This window comes from Periophthalmus magnuspinnatus, chromosome 21, assembly GCF_009829125.3.
Source record: "Periophthalmus magnuspinnatus isolate fPerMag1 chromosome 21, fPerMag1.2.pri, whole genome shotgun sequence".
Taxonomy (NCBI): domain Eukaryota; kingdom Metazoa; phylum Chordata; class Actinopteri; order Gobiiformes; family Gobiidae; genus Periophthalmus; species Periophthalmus magnuspinnatus.
Window position 1 is genome coordinate 11,906,763 of NC_047146.1, and position 19,109 is coordinate 11,925,871.

A 19,109-nucleotide genomic window follows, 5' to 3' on the forward strand; every position below is an offset into this window, starting at 1 on the left:
AATTATGATTAATGTGAGCCAATATATATATATATATATATATATATATATATATATATATATATATATATATATATATATATATATATATATATATATATATATATATATATATATATACAGTCTATACAATCTATACAATCTATACAGTCTTGTGATATTAAATGCTTAACGCTGTATTTCTACTGCTGTGACATCCTTTTACAGTAGCCTATAAGCCCTGTGCCTTTTTGCATAAGGCCCATAATCATTTAGTAGACAGCAGTTTGATAAGGCAGACTATATTTCTAAATGCATTTTACATTTGTGGAAGCTGCAGACTCAGCATTAGCCTTATCTCCACAATTATCACTTCTGGCTTGCACTTTATGGTTATTCCCTTATTTATATCCAATTTGCTGCTCTTGATTCAGTCCTATACACTCACCACAGAGCAGAGCAAAAACGTGCCACTGATGAAGCCTGGATATGCTGCAGATACCATCAGTTCTATAAACAAGAGGAGAGGGAGGGATTGATCAATGTATGTATAGGGCTGTTTGTCTAATACAGAGGACCTTATCAAATAATGTGTTCTGAACTAGCACTGTGTTTCCCCCCATCAATCATTATCAGTCTGTCTCTCTTAACTGTGTTTATGGGTTTAGAGACACAAGAATAATCAAAGAATAATATAGAGGAAATGCTATCTGTATGGGGCTGACTATAGTAAAGAACACAAAATGATATATGGAAAATTATAAGTGGGTTTAATGAGGAGTAGATACAAACTACTCGCAAATCAGGAGTAGAATTTTTTTCCTCAAATCATTTTATTTTGTATTCTTGGCTATTTTGTTTGTGAAATTAAGCACAAAGGAACCAATTTATAAGATTCTTCCATAAACTCAGGTAAACAAAGAAGGTTACATCAGGAAGTACATCTAGGGTAAAACCAATAGCAAACTAAAAACACAAAGCCCTCTTGGAAATGTATTATTTTCTGTAGCTGCTCCAGAATTGAAATTCTGGGTGCAATTTGCATTTTAATTTCATCTAAAATAGAACAATAATTTCTAGAGCACATAGGGCATAATAGACCAGTCCATGATTTAAAGTGACTGCATCTTGTTTTATTTGAGCACAATAGGTTAGGAGGTGTTACATTCATTACAAGTCTATTTTTGGCATCATAAACTCAGCCTGACTTATTTATCGATCATGGGGCCTATCACAGTTATCCTGATCTTGAATTATTCTTGTTCCAACAAATCTTTACATGCTGTTATTTACAACCAGTGCCTTATGCTCTGTGCAATGACACTTGCTCGGGCTCCAGGCAGCAGATAAATAAACTCTGTATTTCTGCACTAGCTTGCTGACGCTTCCAAACTCGCCCATCATTGTTCCTTTTCTCCCAGTTGTGGAAAATAAGCACGCTCAGATTTATGCCTTTGCATTCCTGTATGGAGTCTAATGCTGCCAAGAAGCGCTCTATATAAGGTTTAGGCTGCTGTAGGAGCCTGCAGGTATAAAAGGGAGAAATGCAAATAACAAAAAAGTAAATTATTGTGTCACTCAAAGTTCAGATAGTGTTAATTTAAGTGTCTAAAGTGAGGAATACTAGAATTACATCAATATTTTCTTTCCTTGACTGGACAGTTCTTTCCTTGTTTATGTCTGCCCCTTGTGTTGCCTGAAATGTTCCTCAGTATGGCATAAAACTTACCTGTGTCCATGGAGACAAGCTGGTGACCCTGCCCAGCCAAGTCAGAGGTCATATCTGCGGAGAGGCAACGGTGCTCGTAGTAAAGATCCATGTTTTTGAAGATGTTCAAGCAATGAAAGCATGTAATTGTGTAAATGAAAGCTAGATAAGTTTAATGCACATTGTTGAACTTTCTAGGCAAACCAATAATATCTACGGAGACGAGTAGATGACGGATCCCCCACCAGAAAAGTTACATAGTGCACCTTTATACCAGGCAGGTTCTCCAATAGGTTATAGGCTATGTATATATAATATATCCTACATTGATGTGTAGTAACCATTGTTTTACTCAAACAAAATGGTCGCAGAGAGAGCACTGAATAGCATGATTAAATCTACATCTTTCAACTCAGAGCTGTAAAATAAATAAATGCATAAATCGAATGTGTATTGTTTACAAGTCCATAAATTATCATGCCTTTCTGCTTGAACCAGTCAAGTCTAAAAAGGGGACAAACAACAGACTTGCACAAGGGATACTCCATTGGTTGCACTTCAATTAGAGCTGTAATGCGCTTTAGGTTGTTGTGTTCATTTAACATGCATGATAGCAATCGTCACACACGCACACTTGATTTGCTACTGTGTAATTGCTGCAGGGCTCATGCTAAGCTAATTCCTTTGAGAAAATGTCCTGTTGACACATTTACTGTCCGTCTTTCAACTTTAACAAGCTCCACATTAGAGATTTACACAGCCCGGCTATGCACAGTCATTAGCCTATTCAATCCTCTGCTTAAATTTAACTTTGTGGTAAGATTAGTCAAGCTTTGGCATGTGGTCAATACTAGAAGCCTGTTTAGATAATTGTAAGCCATTATAATTGCTTTAGAGACCTTTAAAGTGGTACAATTGATTCTATTATCAGGGGTTTAATGCTACATAGGGAAACAAAACCACAGATTTTCTGCTTGTACATGGTGCTCAAGTAAGTCTATATAGTTAAGATAGTGTGTGTTCGTAGGAATCAGGGGGAAGGGCTGGGGGGAATCAGGAAGTCAATATCATCATCATCGTTTCATTAGAGTTGAAGTGCACAATGGAGCGTCAGTATCTATCAGAGAGCTAATGTGGCAGTGATTCCCGAGGGGTGGGGTGAGAGGCGGGCAGGGGGAGCGGCTTCTGACAATGTGTATCAATGTTTCAGGGAAAAGTATTACAGATGAGAGGGGTTTAACAATGGAATGGATAATTTAACAAGAATAAAAATAACGTAGGAAGTGCATATGGGAGAAAGGGGCTCAGGTGGTTAAAGGTGACCCACGTAACCTTTCTATCAGAGGGTCAGACACCAGCTCGTCTCCATGGAGATGTTATTGCTTTGACTGGTATGTTACTCGGTTTGGTCTTAAACTTAGCTATCTCAATGTTAACTGTGTCTCAGTGTTGCAGTTACACCCACAGTAAGAATGATGTTTTTGTAATGCAACAATTTTAATGCAATACTCTGGGATATTCCACTGCTATATGAAGCAATAACACCTGCATGGAGACAAGTACATTTTAGGTCCTCCTCAAGCAAAAGTTACATGGTGTACCTTTTAATTGATTCTAATAACCAGAAACGTGTCTGTGCCTGTTCTTGGGCAAGACACTTCACACGCCTTGCAAGTATGACAGTTATACGTGAGTGAATATGATGCCTTGCAGTGTATAGACAGATTACTAGTGGTAAAGCAGTGAAAGCCTAACAGAATGACTTACTTACTATCAGGCCACACACACTGGGACCTACTAGACTGTGACGCTCCATAAGAGTCAAAGGCGCATCCCCATTTGCATTTCATCACTAGCAGACTCTCCAGCACCTGCTTCCCAAATTAGCCATGTCATTATGTTTTGGCACATTAAGCCCTCCTTGATATAACGCAGTACTTAGCGAAGCAAACAAAAAGACTATCTTCGAAGCTTATAATTTAAGACTGGAACATTACTGGTGTGGGTCTTGCTTTTAAACCCTGTCTTCCTGTAACTTCAGCTATCAGTGACACCAGGTTTGTAATGATCGCTGCAATGAACCATGAAACAAAGCATGGGCTGGCTGGTGGAGGATGGGAGAGAGAGAAGGAGGGAGGGTGAGTGGTGCCCCCCTCCACTACTGTGTCGAAATAAAAGGCAGCCAGGCAAAGCACTGAAATAGGCTCCCTAGAAAAAAATGTTAAGAGAGCACAGTCTAATGCGTTTTATGATAAATATCTTGGAAGTGTGAGTAATGACAGGAGTGAAGGAATTGGCATGGGGAGTGGGGGCTTGTGAAATCTCAGCTGTAGATGATCGGCCAATAAAAAGTCCCAAAGGTGCTATTAATCTGAGGGGTGGTAGACAGGAGCAAGGTACAACGCTGAAAAGGTACAAATTAGAGATGGATGTGACAGTGCTCGGTCATGATTGATTTATTCTTATATCACATATAGTCTTAATATATACATTAAATTTGCATATATTTAGATACATACCCACCATACTCCCTCACGGCTAAGCTTTTGATGCACTGAGCCATCTGACAGTGACAAATGAACTCAGAAAGTCTTAAGACCTTTTCTGAGATACTCTTTCAGACACACAAAGGCACACATACCCACAAAAAACTACAATTTTTGATTTATACAGCAATATTATGTAAGGGGCTTTAGATCCCATTCTTTCAGGAATGTAAGGTTAATCAGTAGTTACAACATATTTATATTTTATATGTGCTCTAAATTCTCCTCTATGTTATAGTAAAGTGTAAGACAACATTTTGCATAATTATACGCAGACACTGCACACTAGTGACAATCATACCTTTGTAGATAATGGCCACCCAGTTCAGGGTTTAGCGTTGTGCTTTTCATAGGAAACAAAGCTCTCCCCCCTCCCTTTGTCATGTCTCAACAACATTCAGTAGTGAATTACAATAACATTGTACAGTTTCACATTGCACAAAGGATGTCCATTATCTTTCTAATGATACAGTATAAACATCAGTATAGGACCAATGGAACATTTTCTTTGGCTCACGAGACAATTTAAGATGTGATTTTTACAGTCAGATACAACACATTTGGAAAATAAATATCATATATAATAAGTATCCTATTAATTATAGTCTCTGTAATTAGGGTATTCATCTATTTCATTTGGCACAAAGGCAATGTGACAATACTATACACTGTCTAGACAAAAATCTCTAAAAACACAGCAATTAAGTACAGTTCTTGTTGCAATGACAGTCCTATATACATATGCTATAGGCTATATACGTACGTCCATTATGGGATATCAAAGGGAGCCTGGGTACAATGTGGTCACCACAACACAAGTGAATGTATCCTGCACTCACTTCTCTATGGTACAGTGCTCTGTACATGAGGTGCTACTACTATCAAGTACAACAAGAATTTGCATTAGTTTGCCTCCCATAGAGAGAGTCATTCAAGTGCTCAGCTATGTCACAATTACATGTACATAACAACACACTATTATGAGCACAATGCTATATATTTTCATCTCCATATTTGGTAAGAATACCTGTGCTTTTTAATATAGTTTTCTTGTGTGCAAAGACAAAGAACAGACATGAAAACAGACTGTTGTGCATTACAGTTGGTCAGTGTAACATGTCGGGGACCATAGAAACACAAAGGCCATATTATTAGAGACGATATAAGTGCGTTTTTTTTTTTTTACAAGTCGTGTCCCAGGCGTTCGATCTCGTCAATGAGGAAGTCGATGTCTGACCTGGTGGCTGCGTGGTTGGAGATGACCATGCGGAAGAAGTTGACCTTGTCTCCCTGTGGCTGATAGCCCACCATGGTGCTCCCAGACTCCATCATCATAGCTTTAATCTTTGGGGCCACCTGGAGACAAGAGGGCATGAAAACCTTACTTGTACTTACTTGTACAAGATCAGATCAAATACATTGTTATAGGTTGTCTAATTGATTTGAGATTAAGTTGATACAACATATTTTGCTATATTGATAAAAAGCTTTCATAAATAGCATAGTTGGAAAAGATCAAGTAGCCCAGAATGAGGCACAACGGGAGACTGTGGTGATGTGCACACATGAGACTTAGACATTATATCTGTCCATAAAACATGATCATTTCAGGAATCAAACTACACACGGATCCGTTTACACACACACAGATCCAGTTACGCACAGAAAAACAAGGCAGGGCAGAACTATTGCAAATGTCTTGTGTGTAATTAGAGCTGCTTTTGTAAGACTTTACATTTTTTGCTCATTTTGATCAGTTTGTACATGCAGGAATCAAATCATGCATGAACAAATCAAATTATACACAAATCAGTTTATACAAACACAAAGTTACACATGAACAAAAGAAGTTATGCATGAACAGAAGAAGTTACGCATACAGCGTATTACAGACAAATCAAAATACAGATGTACAGTGTTTTTCCAATAACAATAATAATGGTGAAAAAAATGCATTATTCATTTGAATCTTATGTCACATTAATTTAACGTTATCATTCAGGAAGACAGATTTTATAGAGCTCGTCATAGAAAATTAAGGATTTAATTGTTGTCAAGATATTGATAATTGTGAAACATTGTAAAATTTTAATGTTTCTTCTCACAATAGTCGTAAAAATAAAATCTAATATTGTGACATCCCTACTTTATATTTACTTATGTGGTACTTTGGTTAGTACTTCTATACATCTGACAAAACTGTTCAATTCTAGCAAAAATATGTATTTACTATTATAAAGCCAACATTATTAAGCTAAGTGCCATATGTTATTGCGTAATCTCCACTATGGCCTTTTGGTTTCTGAAGAGTTACCTTGTGCAGTCTCTCCCTCTTGTCCTCTCCTTCAGGTAAGCTGCGCAGGCTCGGAGGGAAGTACCAGAAGCAGACATTTGTGTGTTGGGGCTGATAAGAGGAAATTGGAACAACATGGGTAATGAGTGCAGATAAAAACTCTCCTCTGTAATTTCAGCTGTAGTTGTCAGGGTGTCAGCTGGGGCAAATAATCCAATCAATCCTACAAAGGCGTACTTACCGGCTAATGCATAGTAAAATGCATTTTAAAAGTGCCAGGTCCTGTTCAGTATGTATGGTCTTACCTCTGCATCATACACCATCTTGTAGCCTTCTCTATTTTTGATTTTATTGTAGAGGTATGCTGACAGATCCAGGCACTTGTCGATATGCTGCTCAAATCCTGTTGTTCCCTATATGACAGAAACAAATAGTACAGTTTTGATTAATGAAGTGTCTTTATAGCTCTTTTACCCTGCACTTGATATCGTTCTTACCTCCATAAAAAGACTATGCACTGTTACAATTGTCACTGCTGATACACTCACTTGTATCTTTTATCTAACCTTGGCATTTCTCTGTATAAAAGTCCAGTCTAAAAGCTCACCACTAAGGGCAGCGCTGAATGAGCACTGTACCATCCTGTGTTCTCTTTTTCCAAAGAATTCAAATCAACCACAAACACAACTCTTTGGCTCAGACATCAGACTCATTTAATTTTCAGTTAGTGGTTAAGTGCATTGTTAGCATGCTAGTTGTTGTTACCATTAGGCTACTGTGATGCTTCGCTCTGGCCTATGAAAGTTGTGAAAAGTGCTTATAAATTTATCGCAGTGAATAATTAAAATGGTAGTACTAGGTTTGAACCATTGCAAACCATTTCAAATTAGTTCTGTTTTTCACCCTTTCAAAGCAGTAAAAATCAGGTGCAGTGCCTTTAATAATAGAAATGGATCCAATAGGCTGCTTACTAAGATAGCTCCAGTTTATTCATAGCAGTGTAAAATAAACTCGGAACTCGGTCCCTCAGAACATCAGAGAAATAAGCACCTATATTCTGTTCAAAAAACATTTAAAAAACTGGTTCATAACACATCAAACATGTCTGCATTAATATTACTAATGACTCCCCCCTGACTAACCAGACAAGCACTTGTGTTTTCTCTTGAGTTGGATGTTGTGGAATGGCTGTGGACTGTCTGTATAATGCCTGTGTTTTGTTTGTCCTTTCTGAACACTTTTGTTTACAGTGTTTGTTATATCTGTTTTTAATGTTTTTTCTATACTATATTGTAATTTTCACTTTATAATATTTTACTCTTGTGTTTAGGGAGACAGGTCTGCCATCTGTCCAGGGACAACAGATGAAAAATAGCCTTTTGGCTAATTCTGGTGCATTTGCAGCAATGCTTTTAATGTACACTGTCCCTGTCAAATAAACCAATAAATAAATAAAGTATACAGCTTTTCTTATAGAAGTATGACTATGTGGTTATCATACCTTTGCCTTCCACATGAGCCAGAACTTGAAGATGTCGACATGGCGACCACACTGGATGGCTTTGTCCCCAGTGTCATATGTGACGTCATACTGTTTGTCTGGTTGGAAGAGGTAGCCCGCACACATGGAGTTGCAGCCCTGCAGAAGGCCCTGTATCAGACAGAGTAACACAGGAGAGAAGAGGTAGTTTAGAGCAGACAGAAGATGGTGCCACTTGTACAATGTTAAAATGTGCAGTGGAGGAGAGCTGTCTCACCCTCTCTCGGACTAGAATGGCAGAGCACTGCAGTGGCACTCCCATCATCTTGTGAGGGTTCCAGGTGACTGAGTTAGCCCTGCACACACATTACGCAAATAAGAGTATGTGTAATGAATTCAGCTTAAGACAATTCCTTTTGTTATGGTGAGATGTATTTCAGTGTGTGCTGTCATATTCAACCCAGCACCGTATATAACAGATGTGTCCATGCTGTACTTAAAGTCTGATAAAGGGGTGTGCCCGAAAGGCCACAGTGGTGAGAAGAATAAACAACTTTATTGGAGCATACCAGTGCAGATCTACTTTTCTTGACATTTTGAGCATTAACTCTTTCAGATTCTGCATACTTGCTTTAGAATAAATGTGTGTGTCCACTCCCCATTTTCCACTTTATACACTTGAAAGGACTACTCTTGGTTCAGCAGAGGAGAGGTATATGCCATCTGATATGCATTAGATGTCTAAAGCTAATTCATTTTTATGTATTTTATAACAAATCTGTGTAAAATCACTAATAATAAAAAAAAAACAAAAAAACCAAAAAAAACTGACATTAACACAACCCTCTACAGTTATCAGCTTTGTGAATCAAAAATCTAAATTTCTTTGTTATTCAATTAGTTTGCAACAGGAAATATATTACCTGCCAAATCCACAATGATATCTCTCTATGTTTTTATACAGATTGATACCAGTCTGGTTACTACGCCCTCTGTCACACCTCGAGCCAGAAACAAACATGATGCTGTCATATTTCTTAGTATTGTGGTTTGCTCATTAATTCTGCAGAATTACAAAACCTCTTTGGCTTGCCAAACCCAAAAATACCACAGTCCCTTGTGGTATTTTTTTTTCTTTTTTCCTCGAAAGCAGCCATATTTGTTTTGATACCGATGGACCGTGCGTGTCCCTGATTGACTAATTCACCTGTCTATCAAGCCCATCTGAAAACAGGAAGATTCACCAGTGACCAGACTCACATCTTTGTAAAGTACTGAAGTGTGTATTCTGGATCCCAGGCAAGGAGATCTCCACTGACAAATTACAGTTACTAGTGTACCCGTTTGTGTGTAATTTAGCTTTGTATGTGGTTTAGTACCTTTCTACTCCACTGAGCTTGTGCCTGTGTTTCCTGGACATCAGCAGACTTCCTCCCCATGCTCCCTGCACAGACAGCATGTTCTTCCATCAGGACAGTAACCATTATAACAGCTCAAATAAAAAAATCCACTTTTCTCTCATGTTATTGCCTGTGTTCTGTGGCCAGACTCTTTAAAAGGCTCTTACGTCTACATGAAGCCAGATGTTGTACTTTTCACAGATGTCAGCGATTTCGTTGATAGGGTCAAAGGCTCCGTAGACAGTAGTACCGGCCGTGGCATTCACATACAAAGGAACATAACCCTGCCAGAGAAAAGCAATGTGTTAAGATCTATTTTCCCATATCTGTGTGTGTGTGTGTGTGTGTGCGTGTGTGTGTGTGGCACATTCTTGACCTTTTCTCTGTGATTATAATAAGAACGCAACATGAAACCCAGGAAAAATACCTGAATGAACGAAGAATGTAGACATGTGAAGACACGTATACAAAATTGAACACCCACTAACTTGTGTTATGAGTTTTCTGGCATAACTTACATAAAGCACTGATTATGATCTACTTTGGTCACATGATGGGTTTAAATGAGATCGAGGAATGAGGTCGTTGAGGTTGAAATACCCAGCGTATGAGCTCCAGCCAAACCCCAAGGAGAACCCTCAGCTATTAGCCTTACCTTCTGTTTGGTTGCTATTACTTTAGCCTCCAAATCAGCTGGGATGACTCTTCCTCTGAAAAAAATGAAAATATAGAACAGTGGAACCGCTTATGGTCTTCTTCTCATATTCTTGTAGCTTATAAATATAAAAAAATGAAACTAACTTCTCATCCGTGTTCAAAAGTATTACATTATCTGTCCCAAAGCCCAAAGCAGCACTGGCTTTCTTGATGGAGTAGTGACTCTGCAGAAACAAAGATGTTACTGTTTAAGTTGAACTTTAGTTTACAATAATTAAGAAATGGACATCTACTAACATGCTCTGAGGTGAAGAGAACAAGCCTGGGGGCAGCTGACATCCCTTTGGTTTTCACTTCTGGGAAGTACTTGTATCTGGCCACCATCACACTGTACATGTTGGAGATTGCACCACCTACATATTTTTAGCATTTCAAATTAATGAGCTTTTAAAAATTATTGTTGAAGAACTTACCTGGAGAGAATATTCCGTCACCCTCTGTATCTCTCCAACCCACAATCTCCCTCATCTTCCTCAGAGTTAGCTGCTCCATGAGGACAAATACAGGGGCAATCTCATAGGTAAACCTAGAACAAAGGGTTGGAGACAGTTGTCAGGGTTTTTTTGACAAGAGGACTAAAGTAATTTGACACACTAAGGAACTAAGAACATTTTAGATGATCAGATGAATGAATAACATGCATTTACATATGATAGTTAAACCTATCTTCTTTCTATTCAACATGTAATTGTAATGCCCAGAGAGTGCACAACAGATCAATGAAAACGGCATTTGTGAAGTCAAAACACCACTGAGCAGGAGGCATTCTTCCTCATATCTAAACCTTGGTTCTTACACACTCCAGTGCCACCACATTGTAACAGGAATGACCTTTTACTGCAGTGAAATGACACAGAAAATGCCACAGTCAAGAAATCATTAATCCAGCCTCTTTGTATCAATGAAAAAAAACAACAACAATATTTGCATAGTATTATAGAGGTAATTAACTGCATCATTTTAGCATGGGTAATCACTGCCGAAAACAAGAAAATAGAAATATTATGTTTCAAACCATAATTGTTCCAAAAATGATGAATGCAGTTTAATTTCTTTGGTAAATCACTTTTTCTGAATCATCAGCACTTTGACAAACTGTAGCGCCGAGCCATACACAGTGGAGTGGGACAGTGTGCAGACAGCCTCATCCATCTTGTGTCCAATACTCTCATAATTACATAAGTATCTATCCATTCATGCACAAAGTTAGTATATGAACCACATATTGTACTGCAGGATTCCCTTAAGCGGATTCCCTGAAACACTTGAGATAAACAAGTCAGATGCCTAAGCACAGATGCCACTCTTCCAATGTAGCTCATTCAATCACCCAGTCAACACTCACTTGTCGTCATTATGTAAGCCTTGGATGAGACTGTTTCACTATTAGTGTCAGTCAATATCTGCCAGGGGTGATTAAGGCTGATGGGATAATTAATAAAGGTAAATTACAGACAAGTAAGCAACCTCCACCCTCTGGTTCAGCTCAGTCTGGATAATGCTAGGACAGACAATACAACTTGGGATTGATTTAGAGGTATGGGACAAACAGGGGATTATTGAAAATGCTGATTTGAAAATATGCCAAATTAGAATATCAAGTATGTAAACGTCATAACTTTGAGAAACCAACATATACACTGTGAATGTGCAAAAACCTACAAACAAGGCAATTAAGTAATTCTTCAGCAGTTTGCTTCATAGTTAATTTTACAGATGAGAGACTTAACCACTGGTATCCCTTTACGAGAAACCTGCAAATACAATCCACTCCAAGTCAAATTCATAGAAAAATATTAATATTAGAATTTACAAGCAACAAAATGGTAGCGCTGTCATACACATTTGTTAAATAAATATAACCAAAAACATGTGGTACTGTATATCAATGTAGCAGCCCACAATATCAATACTGTACTGTCATTTAGCACAGTCATAATGGTACAAAGCGATTAATGAGAAAGAGAAGAGAACTTTCACATTCCCAAAAGAGAGTAACCAGTTGAGAACTCCTCTTTTAGCCATTGATTAGGTTGTTCGTACTAAACGGTTTATTAACTGTGAGAGCCCATTTGGCGTCACTTTAAAAGGTTAGCTAAAGGTCAGTGGTGATTATCATTGAGAAGTGCCCTGCAGCAAAAATGTAATTGTCGAGCACAGCTGGATATAATAAAATATGCAGTATGGAAATAGCGGCCTCTAAATTATCTTCAGACACAAGGCAACAAGTTTCAGGGAACAGGAAAACCACAACATGTTTTTACAGGTGCAGCTGATAGAGTACAGTAGACTACAGTACGGCACCTACACTGATTCAAGTTACTTTCCCACCTTGCACGACAAAAGGGAAGCTATTGAATTTAACCGGTGGGGCTTGTTCATATTGTGTACAGATGGTTTCAAGGCAAATGGTCCTTTTTTCACCATGCCATTGTTATGTCACAGGAACTCGCACAACATGAAACAAAGACACCGTGTAAACTGTGAATGCCAATCAATATGCAATTTAGTTTCCCTGCAGGGTTGAATTATGTGAGCACGCCCGAGCAGACAGCAGCATTGAGCGCAGAGCAGCGGTGGAGCGGCCGGCCAAATGTCTTCCTTTGTGGTCCTTTTTCTCTCCGTGATTGACAGGCTGTGTGAGGGACTATAGCAGGACAAACAACACTGTAATTATGTTAGATGCTCATTTTCACCTCGCAATGGCCATTATATAAGAAAGTTACGTGATCATTTAGATGTAGGCATGTTTGGACCTCGTTATCATGGTTTTAGATCTGTTCGAAAATTAGTGATTATTAATAGGATGCTATGCTATATTTAGGTTGAGAAAAAACATGCTAAAATAAAGTTTTTACAAATAGTGGACTGGGACAGAGATGTAAGAGGAGGTTATAGTTTCACTTGTTATTATTTATTAACAGTAATTAATTAAATATATAATGGAGTACACTTTTTTTTTTCAAGATCACTGTAAATTTGAGCAAAAGTCAACTAAGAATCACTGAATCTGATATTGAATTTTAGGTTACAGTTTAATTCGCTCTTGGTCGCAATTTTGTAAAATATACACAATAATAATAATAGAATAATAATATTGCAGTTGTTCTTCTGGATATATGCAAAATGACAGTATCAAATATATTGCCTATAATTAAAACTATTAAAAATGTCAGCAAAAAGAGATGATTAAAAATAAAATCCAAACAAGATTATAAAGTGATATTTCTGCCCTTTTGTGGTTAATTTTATGGTTCTGTTTTATGTGATATATAAATCTTAGTCAAATTCTAATAAACTACATTTGCATTTTTAGGCATAAACATGAACAGACATTGTACAGAGGTGCAGGTGAGGTACAGGGACCTATGACTTCATTCTTTGTTTTATGCACTTATGTTATATAATACTACAGACTGTACATTGTGCTCCCCTATTGAATACTCACATGTTGGTGTTTGCCGTTGAGGTGAGCCACTCCCCAGCCAAACCCACGATGTCTAAACCAGTGGACAGCTGGTTAAAAAATCTGGGGTGGCCTGGGAGAGATGAAAGGACCACACTAAGTCAAGTCATAAATCATCAGTGAGAAGCCTAATTTGTAATCACTGCACTAACATGGAGGTTAATCATTCTTATCGATTGTGACTTGGGAGCTGCTCTCCATGCCTACCTGTGCGGACGCCATACTTCAGAGTGTCCCTGCAGTCCACCAGGATCTGCTCCAGGGACTCGGGCTGGTCTGACAACTCCAGGTTGAAGCCCTCCATGCCCTCCAGCAGCTGGTGAGGGTGGTGGAAGTCCAGGACCTTGGTGGAGCGGTCAAACGTCTTCCGAATGTAGTTGGTGAGGATATCCACCACCTCCAGCAAGAACTGCAAAGTTGGCTCTTCCCCATTTTTGGCAGGCAAGAGATCTGGGAAATAATTGGTTTATGAATATATCTTTATATATCCAAAAAAAAGTACAAACCTGACATGTTACGGCGTGTGTTAACGGTTCAAGTTTTCCTTACCCCAGAGCATGATATTGACATTTGTGTGAATTCATGATGGAAATTGGCAAAGAGTGATGAAATATAATAGCTTCACGTCAAACAAATCAAATGAACCTTTTGTTTCCTTTGGTTTTGTGCAGAGTACATGCTGAAGAAAAGTAAATGTGTTTATTTTAATAACATTAAATATGTCAAAATATTTACACAAACACAGATTTATAAACGCCTGAAAACACGTATTTTTCTTTGCCCTATATGACTTAAAATATAATATAATAAAACAGGCATGTTTTGGGTGATGCTTTGTTTACGTTAGAGGTATAATATTGTTGTTTTAAATAAAATAATATATCATGATAAAAACTGGCTCACCTCTGGCGTACAGGTTGGAGAAGTCCGTCTCCGTGCGTCGGAAGTGGGTCTCCTGGCCGCTGTTATCGCAGGAGAGCAGGTTCTTGGCGCTGCGCTCTTTGAAGGAGCTCACAATCCGGGACCTCTCCTCCAGACTGTTGTTCTTCTGCAGGAAACCTAAGCGGCCGCGTGCAGACGGACCCCCAGAGAAGTTACACGTATTTCCGTACATTGTGACCGTGGGCAGGCCTTCTACATTTCCTACCGTCTCCTCTGCCTCTACTGTCTACTACGGGGCAACCCAACCATCCTGAACTAGTTGTGGGCGGAGGGCTCTATGGGAGAGTGAGTCCAGCTCTATGGGAGGGTGAGTCCCGTGACATCAGCACCAAACTCCATCCAAGCTCAAACAAATCATTGTCATAGCGGCTGTAAATTCTTCGGAGCCGCTTCATCCGTGCGCACTTCAGTAGGCAGCAAGTAGCGAAAAGAAAACGCCTCCCAGGCACTGGTGATAAATGTGCATCCAGCCAAAAACCCCTTTTGACCCAATCAGAAGAAATTATGATAAAGAAATAAAATCACCAGTCTGTTACACTTGTGCACCGTGGGAAGAGGATGAGTTGTAGACTGTGTGTTCATTTCAAAGCAATTATCGGCCCTAATAATGTGAGAAGAACATGTGGCAAAAGATGGTGCACTTCACTGGAGCATGACATTCACGTGATGTCACCCTGCCATTGGAGCACTCAAAGAAAGCCTTTTTATTCGATCAATTTTCTACTAAATTCAAATGTTATTTCAAAACTAAACACTGTGTTAATTAATTGGACCAGTGCTAATTGGGGGCCTTTACGCAATAAGGACTATATTTAGGCTACACAATAGATTTATACCCCAAACAAGTGTAATTTGTATCATGACAAAAATCCCGTGTATAAAATGGATGCATTAATATGGACCTACCACATATCTTCATCCCCAGCTTCCTCGTGCATCCATGAGCAACACCGCACCATGCGTCATAACCTGTCATAATGGGAAATACAACTTACAGGTCTCCACAAAGCAAGACAAAACCATAACAATTCACATTCTAATTAGACAAGTTAATTATAGAGAATGAAGCTGCGTGAGGTGGAACAATATTGCATGATGGAGTAAAAATAACCAAGGAGCCCTGGGACTCTTCCAACACGGCGCCCAAAGGCCCCATATGGATTAGCCTATTTCCACTGTACTGACACTGCTCATGACCTATTGCAAAGACCTAAATTAATTATCCGTTTGATGACACACTGCTGTATGGATCTAATTAGGGAAAAAGATTGTGGTTTGAAATGAGAGTATGGCCTATCTCGTGCGTCTGGCCGCTGACAGATAGAGAATAGGCGCCTTATCGCCGTCTTGCAGCCACACAAAAAACACACACAAGGGACAAAATCCTACAAAAGCTGCAATTTAGGGAAAGCATGGGGTGGGAGGGCAACTACAAGAGGGGGAGGAGGGGCAGTCCCAGTTCCACATCCCAATTTAACCCTTGCTCCGGATCATTAGATAAATCATTGGCCTGCTCAGCCCATTGGATGCAACTCTGTAGGATTTCTTATGGCTCTCAGATGGGCCAAGAGATAGCCTACACCAAAAAAGAAAGCGCCATTGTCTGGGTGCAGTCTGAGAAAAACATGTTATGTCTTGAGTAGCCCAAACTCAGTCTACGTGTACGCCCTAATTATTAAACCGTGCGCACGTTACGCACTATCGTATAAAACATATGCCCCATCCAATATGACTATGATTTGTCCTCCACAGCAGAGAGGCTTATTTTTATCATTTGGTGACAATGAAAGGGCAGTGAGAGCTGCAGGCTTTTTACAGTTCTCCTCCTCTTTCTCCAGAAGGCAGCACAAAGCCTAAGTGTGCCATTAGGGCCAATTTAATGTGGCTGAATCAACAGCCACTTCAGGGGCAATTTGAAATTTTCCATGCGGGCAATTTATTCAGACAGTGCATTTATAGAGCAGGAAGGAAATAATGAAAAGGGGGGAAAAAAATCAAATGCCAATACAAACACCATACCAATAATAATAATAATAATAATAATAATAATAATAATAATAATAATAATAATAATAATAATAATAATAATAATAATAATAATAATAATTCATTGTGTGACAAATATGATTGATAATGTAAATATGTGTGTAAATGGCTCGTGCTTTAGCCTTCAGGGCATGTCAGCAGAAGACACCCGCTGTTGACAAAGTGTCCGTCTGTCACGGTGTAGCCGGAGGTCCGTGGTGAATGAAATGCAGCGGTGAGATGTGGCGGAGGAAGCGTTTCCCAAATGGTAGCGGGTTTTCTCAGCCCCCTCCCGCGATGAAAATGATTAATGGCATTGCTCACAAAGTAAATAGCTCACGTGAAATAGCATTTTATCGGTGATAGACCTACTTGAGCCCGGTGGTCGTAAATTAGTCGAGTTGTTGGGATCCGGTTCGCCGCCAGAGGAGGGTGCAGACGCCGCCATCACTTCTCCCCAGACCCTGTGCCAGCCAAAGTCTTCACCTCAAAAAGCCTGCTCACTTTTTATTTCCACCCCAACACAAAAATCCGTCTCTGTACTACTCACAAGACAGATACAGGAGGGAAAAAGACCCAAATGGATGCGAACATACACCTTGGACTGTCAAGGTGCAAGTTGATTTTTTGACGCAAGACTAACTGAAACTATCCGAGACACAATGCATCTATAAAACTGAAAAAACTTCCGTGTAACAATACATTTGAAGGCATTTGGCTCCATGGTCACGCCCTGACCAATCACAATGTAAGGTTGACGATATGGAAATGGCAATTAATTAGCAAATATTATTCCATGCTCTAATGAATTCACGATTAATTTTGAGGAGGTCAAATAGACATGGCATTTCAAATATTACAGAGTGACACAGCTGACAAAATATGTTTTTGGTTGTTGTTGTTTTTTAACACAGGCAAATATTAATATTTCAGGTATTTTATCACTAGAACCTGAAATTCTCTGAAAATATGCCATGATAGCCAGTTCAAGGTGAATTGATTTGACCGTACTGCAAGTTAATGCCAAAAAAGCCAACGTACAGACTAATTAATTATTTGGCTAGATAGCAGCAACTATAAGTAATCATATAAGTACAACATTTTGCTTTGGCATGTTGGGAATAAAAACAAATGTTAGAAGATGTATATAGTCTAAGCAAAATCAACTGCACCCACACAGACATGCCTTTCAGTGGGCTTATAAAACACCTGTTAGAGCATCTCCAACCACAATAAAACTATTCGTCTACTTTGGAGTCACTAAACGTTGAAATGGGTGAATGTAGCGTACATACCCAAGTGAACAGGTGCAATCCACAAAAACAAGCGCAAATGTCCACCAAATTAAGTCATGAAGGACGCGGCGCTGCGCTCTTTGGTAGACTCCAGATGAAGGATAGAGAGGGTGGAAAATCCGAGCTGGTGTTCTGAGTCCCTCTCCACGTTACATCCAAGACAAGGTGACCCTGCGTTTGTTCAAGCAGGTAGGATGTGGTGACATTTAGCGTGCGCCGTGTCTGTTTAGTGTCATTGCGCACCAGTGAGTCATGGTAAGTCGCTCCTGTGTAGGCGCATAATAGTGAAAGAGGTGAAATAAAAGAAATCGTCTACTACAAGCTGTCTGTTCTTCAAATACTGAATTTCGTCGTTTTTTTAGCTCCACAAACTGGGACTTTTGATAGAAAATGTTGATTGTAGTCACATCTCCAGTATAGCTTTGTCCTGAGTCTGATTACGCACAAGGACTTTTAAGTTGGACGTTGTAAGCAACACATTACGCACAAGGAGAGGATTCAAACAGGGAGGGGGTGATTGCTGGGTTTGCTATTAGGGCAAAGACAAGAGGTGAGGTAAAAAAAAAAAAAAAAAAAGAAAAAAAAAACAGCACCTTAACCACGCGCTTTCACAATTGTTTGATAATTTATTTCACCCTTCCCACCTCTAATAATGCACAGCGCTACTGCGAATCTAAATCAATAACTGGAGCTTGTCAATACGTGAGCAGCTATTAACATTAAATCTACCACACATGCGCACGCGTCAATACCTGTCATAAACATCTCATTCTCGCACATGTATGCAGTGCTGCTGAAGATGTAACCCAGGAGACGCGGACAAACTGGAAGGACGGAGCAAGAACGTCCACCAGGGGGCAGTGAACACTCAAAAATGAACCCATGCCAGGTGCAAATAGGCCATTCCAGAAATACACCACTCGACAGAGCTAATAATAAGGTGTCCCATTAAGGTGAATTTGTCATTGTTGCACTTGACGGCGGAGTGGACAGTTAATAACACTGTCAGCCTCCAACCAACACGGACCACCCACTTCTAGGCTTGTAAATGCAGGTTGAGATCACCTTCAATCTGATAAAAAGGTCACCCTGGCACTTGATAGCAATCTCGGTTTAAGAAAAAAAAAAAAAAAAAGAGCCTATGCATTTATAGTGCTTCAGTATTTGTGCTAGGATGTGGTTCAGCCCTATAGAAAGGGTTACAAAATGCCAATAACCTTGTCATTGGTTTAATAAGGATATGATCGAGAACTGAGCA

At 39.2% G+C, this 19,109-nt stretch overlaps 1 protein-coding gene across 4 annotated transcripts; it reads right to left on the bottom strand.

The window, feature by feature from the left end:
• Positions 1 to 4,131: 4,131 nt before the first annotated feature.
• Positions 4,132 to 18,270, bottom strand: LOC117389748 (glutamate decarboxylase 1). Of its 4 annotated transcripts, none has more exons than XM_055230440.1 (17): positions 17,852 to 18,270; positions 16,929 to 17,020; positions 15,438 to 15,500; positions 14,493 to 14,648; positions 13,797 to 14,039; positions 13,572 to 13,662; positions 10,537 to 10,649; positions 10,361 to 10,476; positions 10,208 to 10,287; positions 10,062 to 10,116; positions 9,574 to 9,690; positions 9,386 to 9,450; positions 8,284 to 8,362; positions 8,028 to 8,177; positions 6,832 to 6,939; positions 6,548 to 6,637; positions 4,483 to 5,589 (listed from the first exon to the last, which is right to left on the bottom strand). In XM_055230440.1, exons 2-17 carry the CDS (start codon positions 17,002 to 17,004, stop codon positions 5,416 to 5,418), a joined length of 1,776 nt encoding a protein of 591 aa, XP_055086415.1. In that variant the 5' UTR covers positions 17,005 to 17,020; positions 17,852 to 18,270; the 3' UTR covers positions 4,483 to 5,415. The 4 variants fall into 4 exon arrangements, with proteins under 4 accessions (XP_033843360.1, XP_055086415.1, XP_055086414.1 ...); XM_055230439.1 differs by having other exon boundaries at positions 16,929 to 17,098; XM_033987469.2 differs by lacking the exon at positions 17,852 to 18,270 and having other exon boundaries at positions 4,132 to 5,589; positions 16,929 to 17,268.
• Between the last annotated feature and the right edge of the window lie 839 nt (positions 18,271 to 19,109).

Excerpts from the sequence above, each read along its gene's own strand:
- LOC117389748 (XM_033987469.2), bottom strand. The coding sequence starts at position 17,004 with ATGGCGGCGTCTGCACCCTCCTCTGGCGGCGAACCGGATCCCAACAAC. Across the intron at positions 14,040-14,492 it reads CTCCAACCTGTACGCCAGAG|ATCTCTTGCCTGCCAAAAAT; the intron begins GTGAGCCAGTTT and ends ATTATTTCCCAG. Across the intron at positions 10,477-10,536 it reads TGACGGAATATTCTCTCCAG|GTGGTGCAATCTCCAACATG; the intron begins GTAAGTTCTTCA and ends AAAAATATGTAG.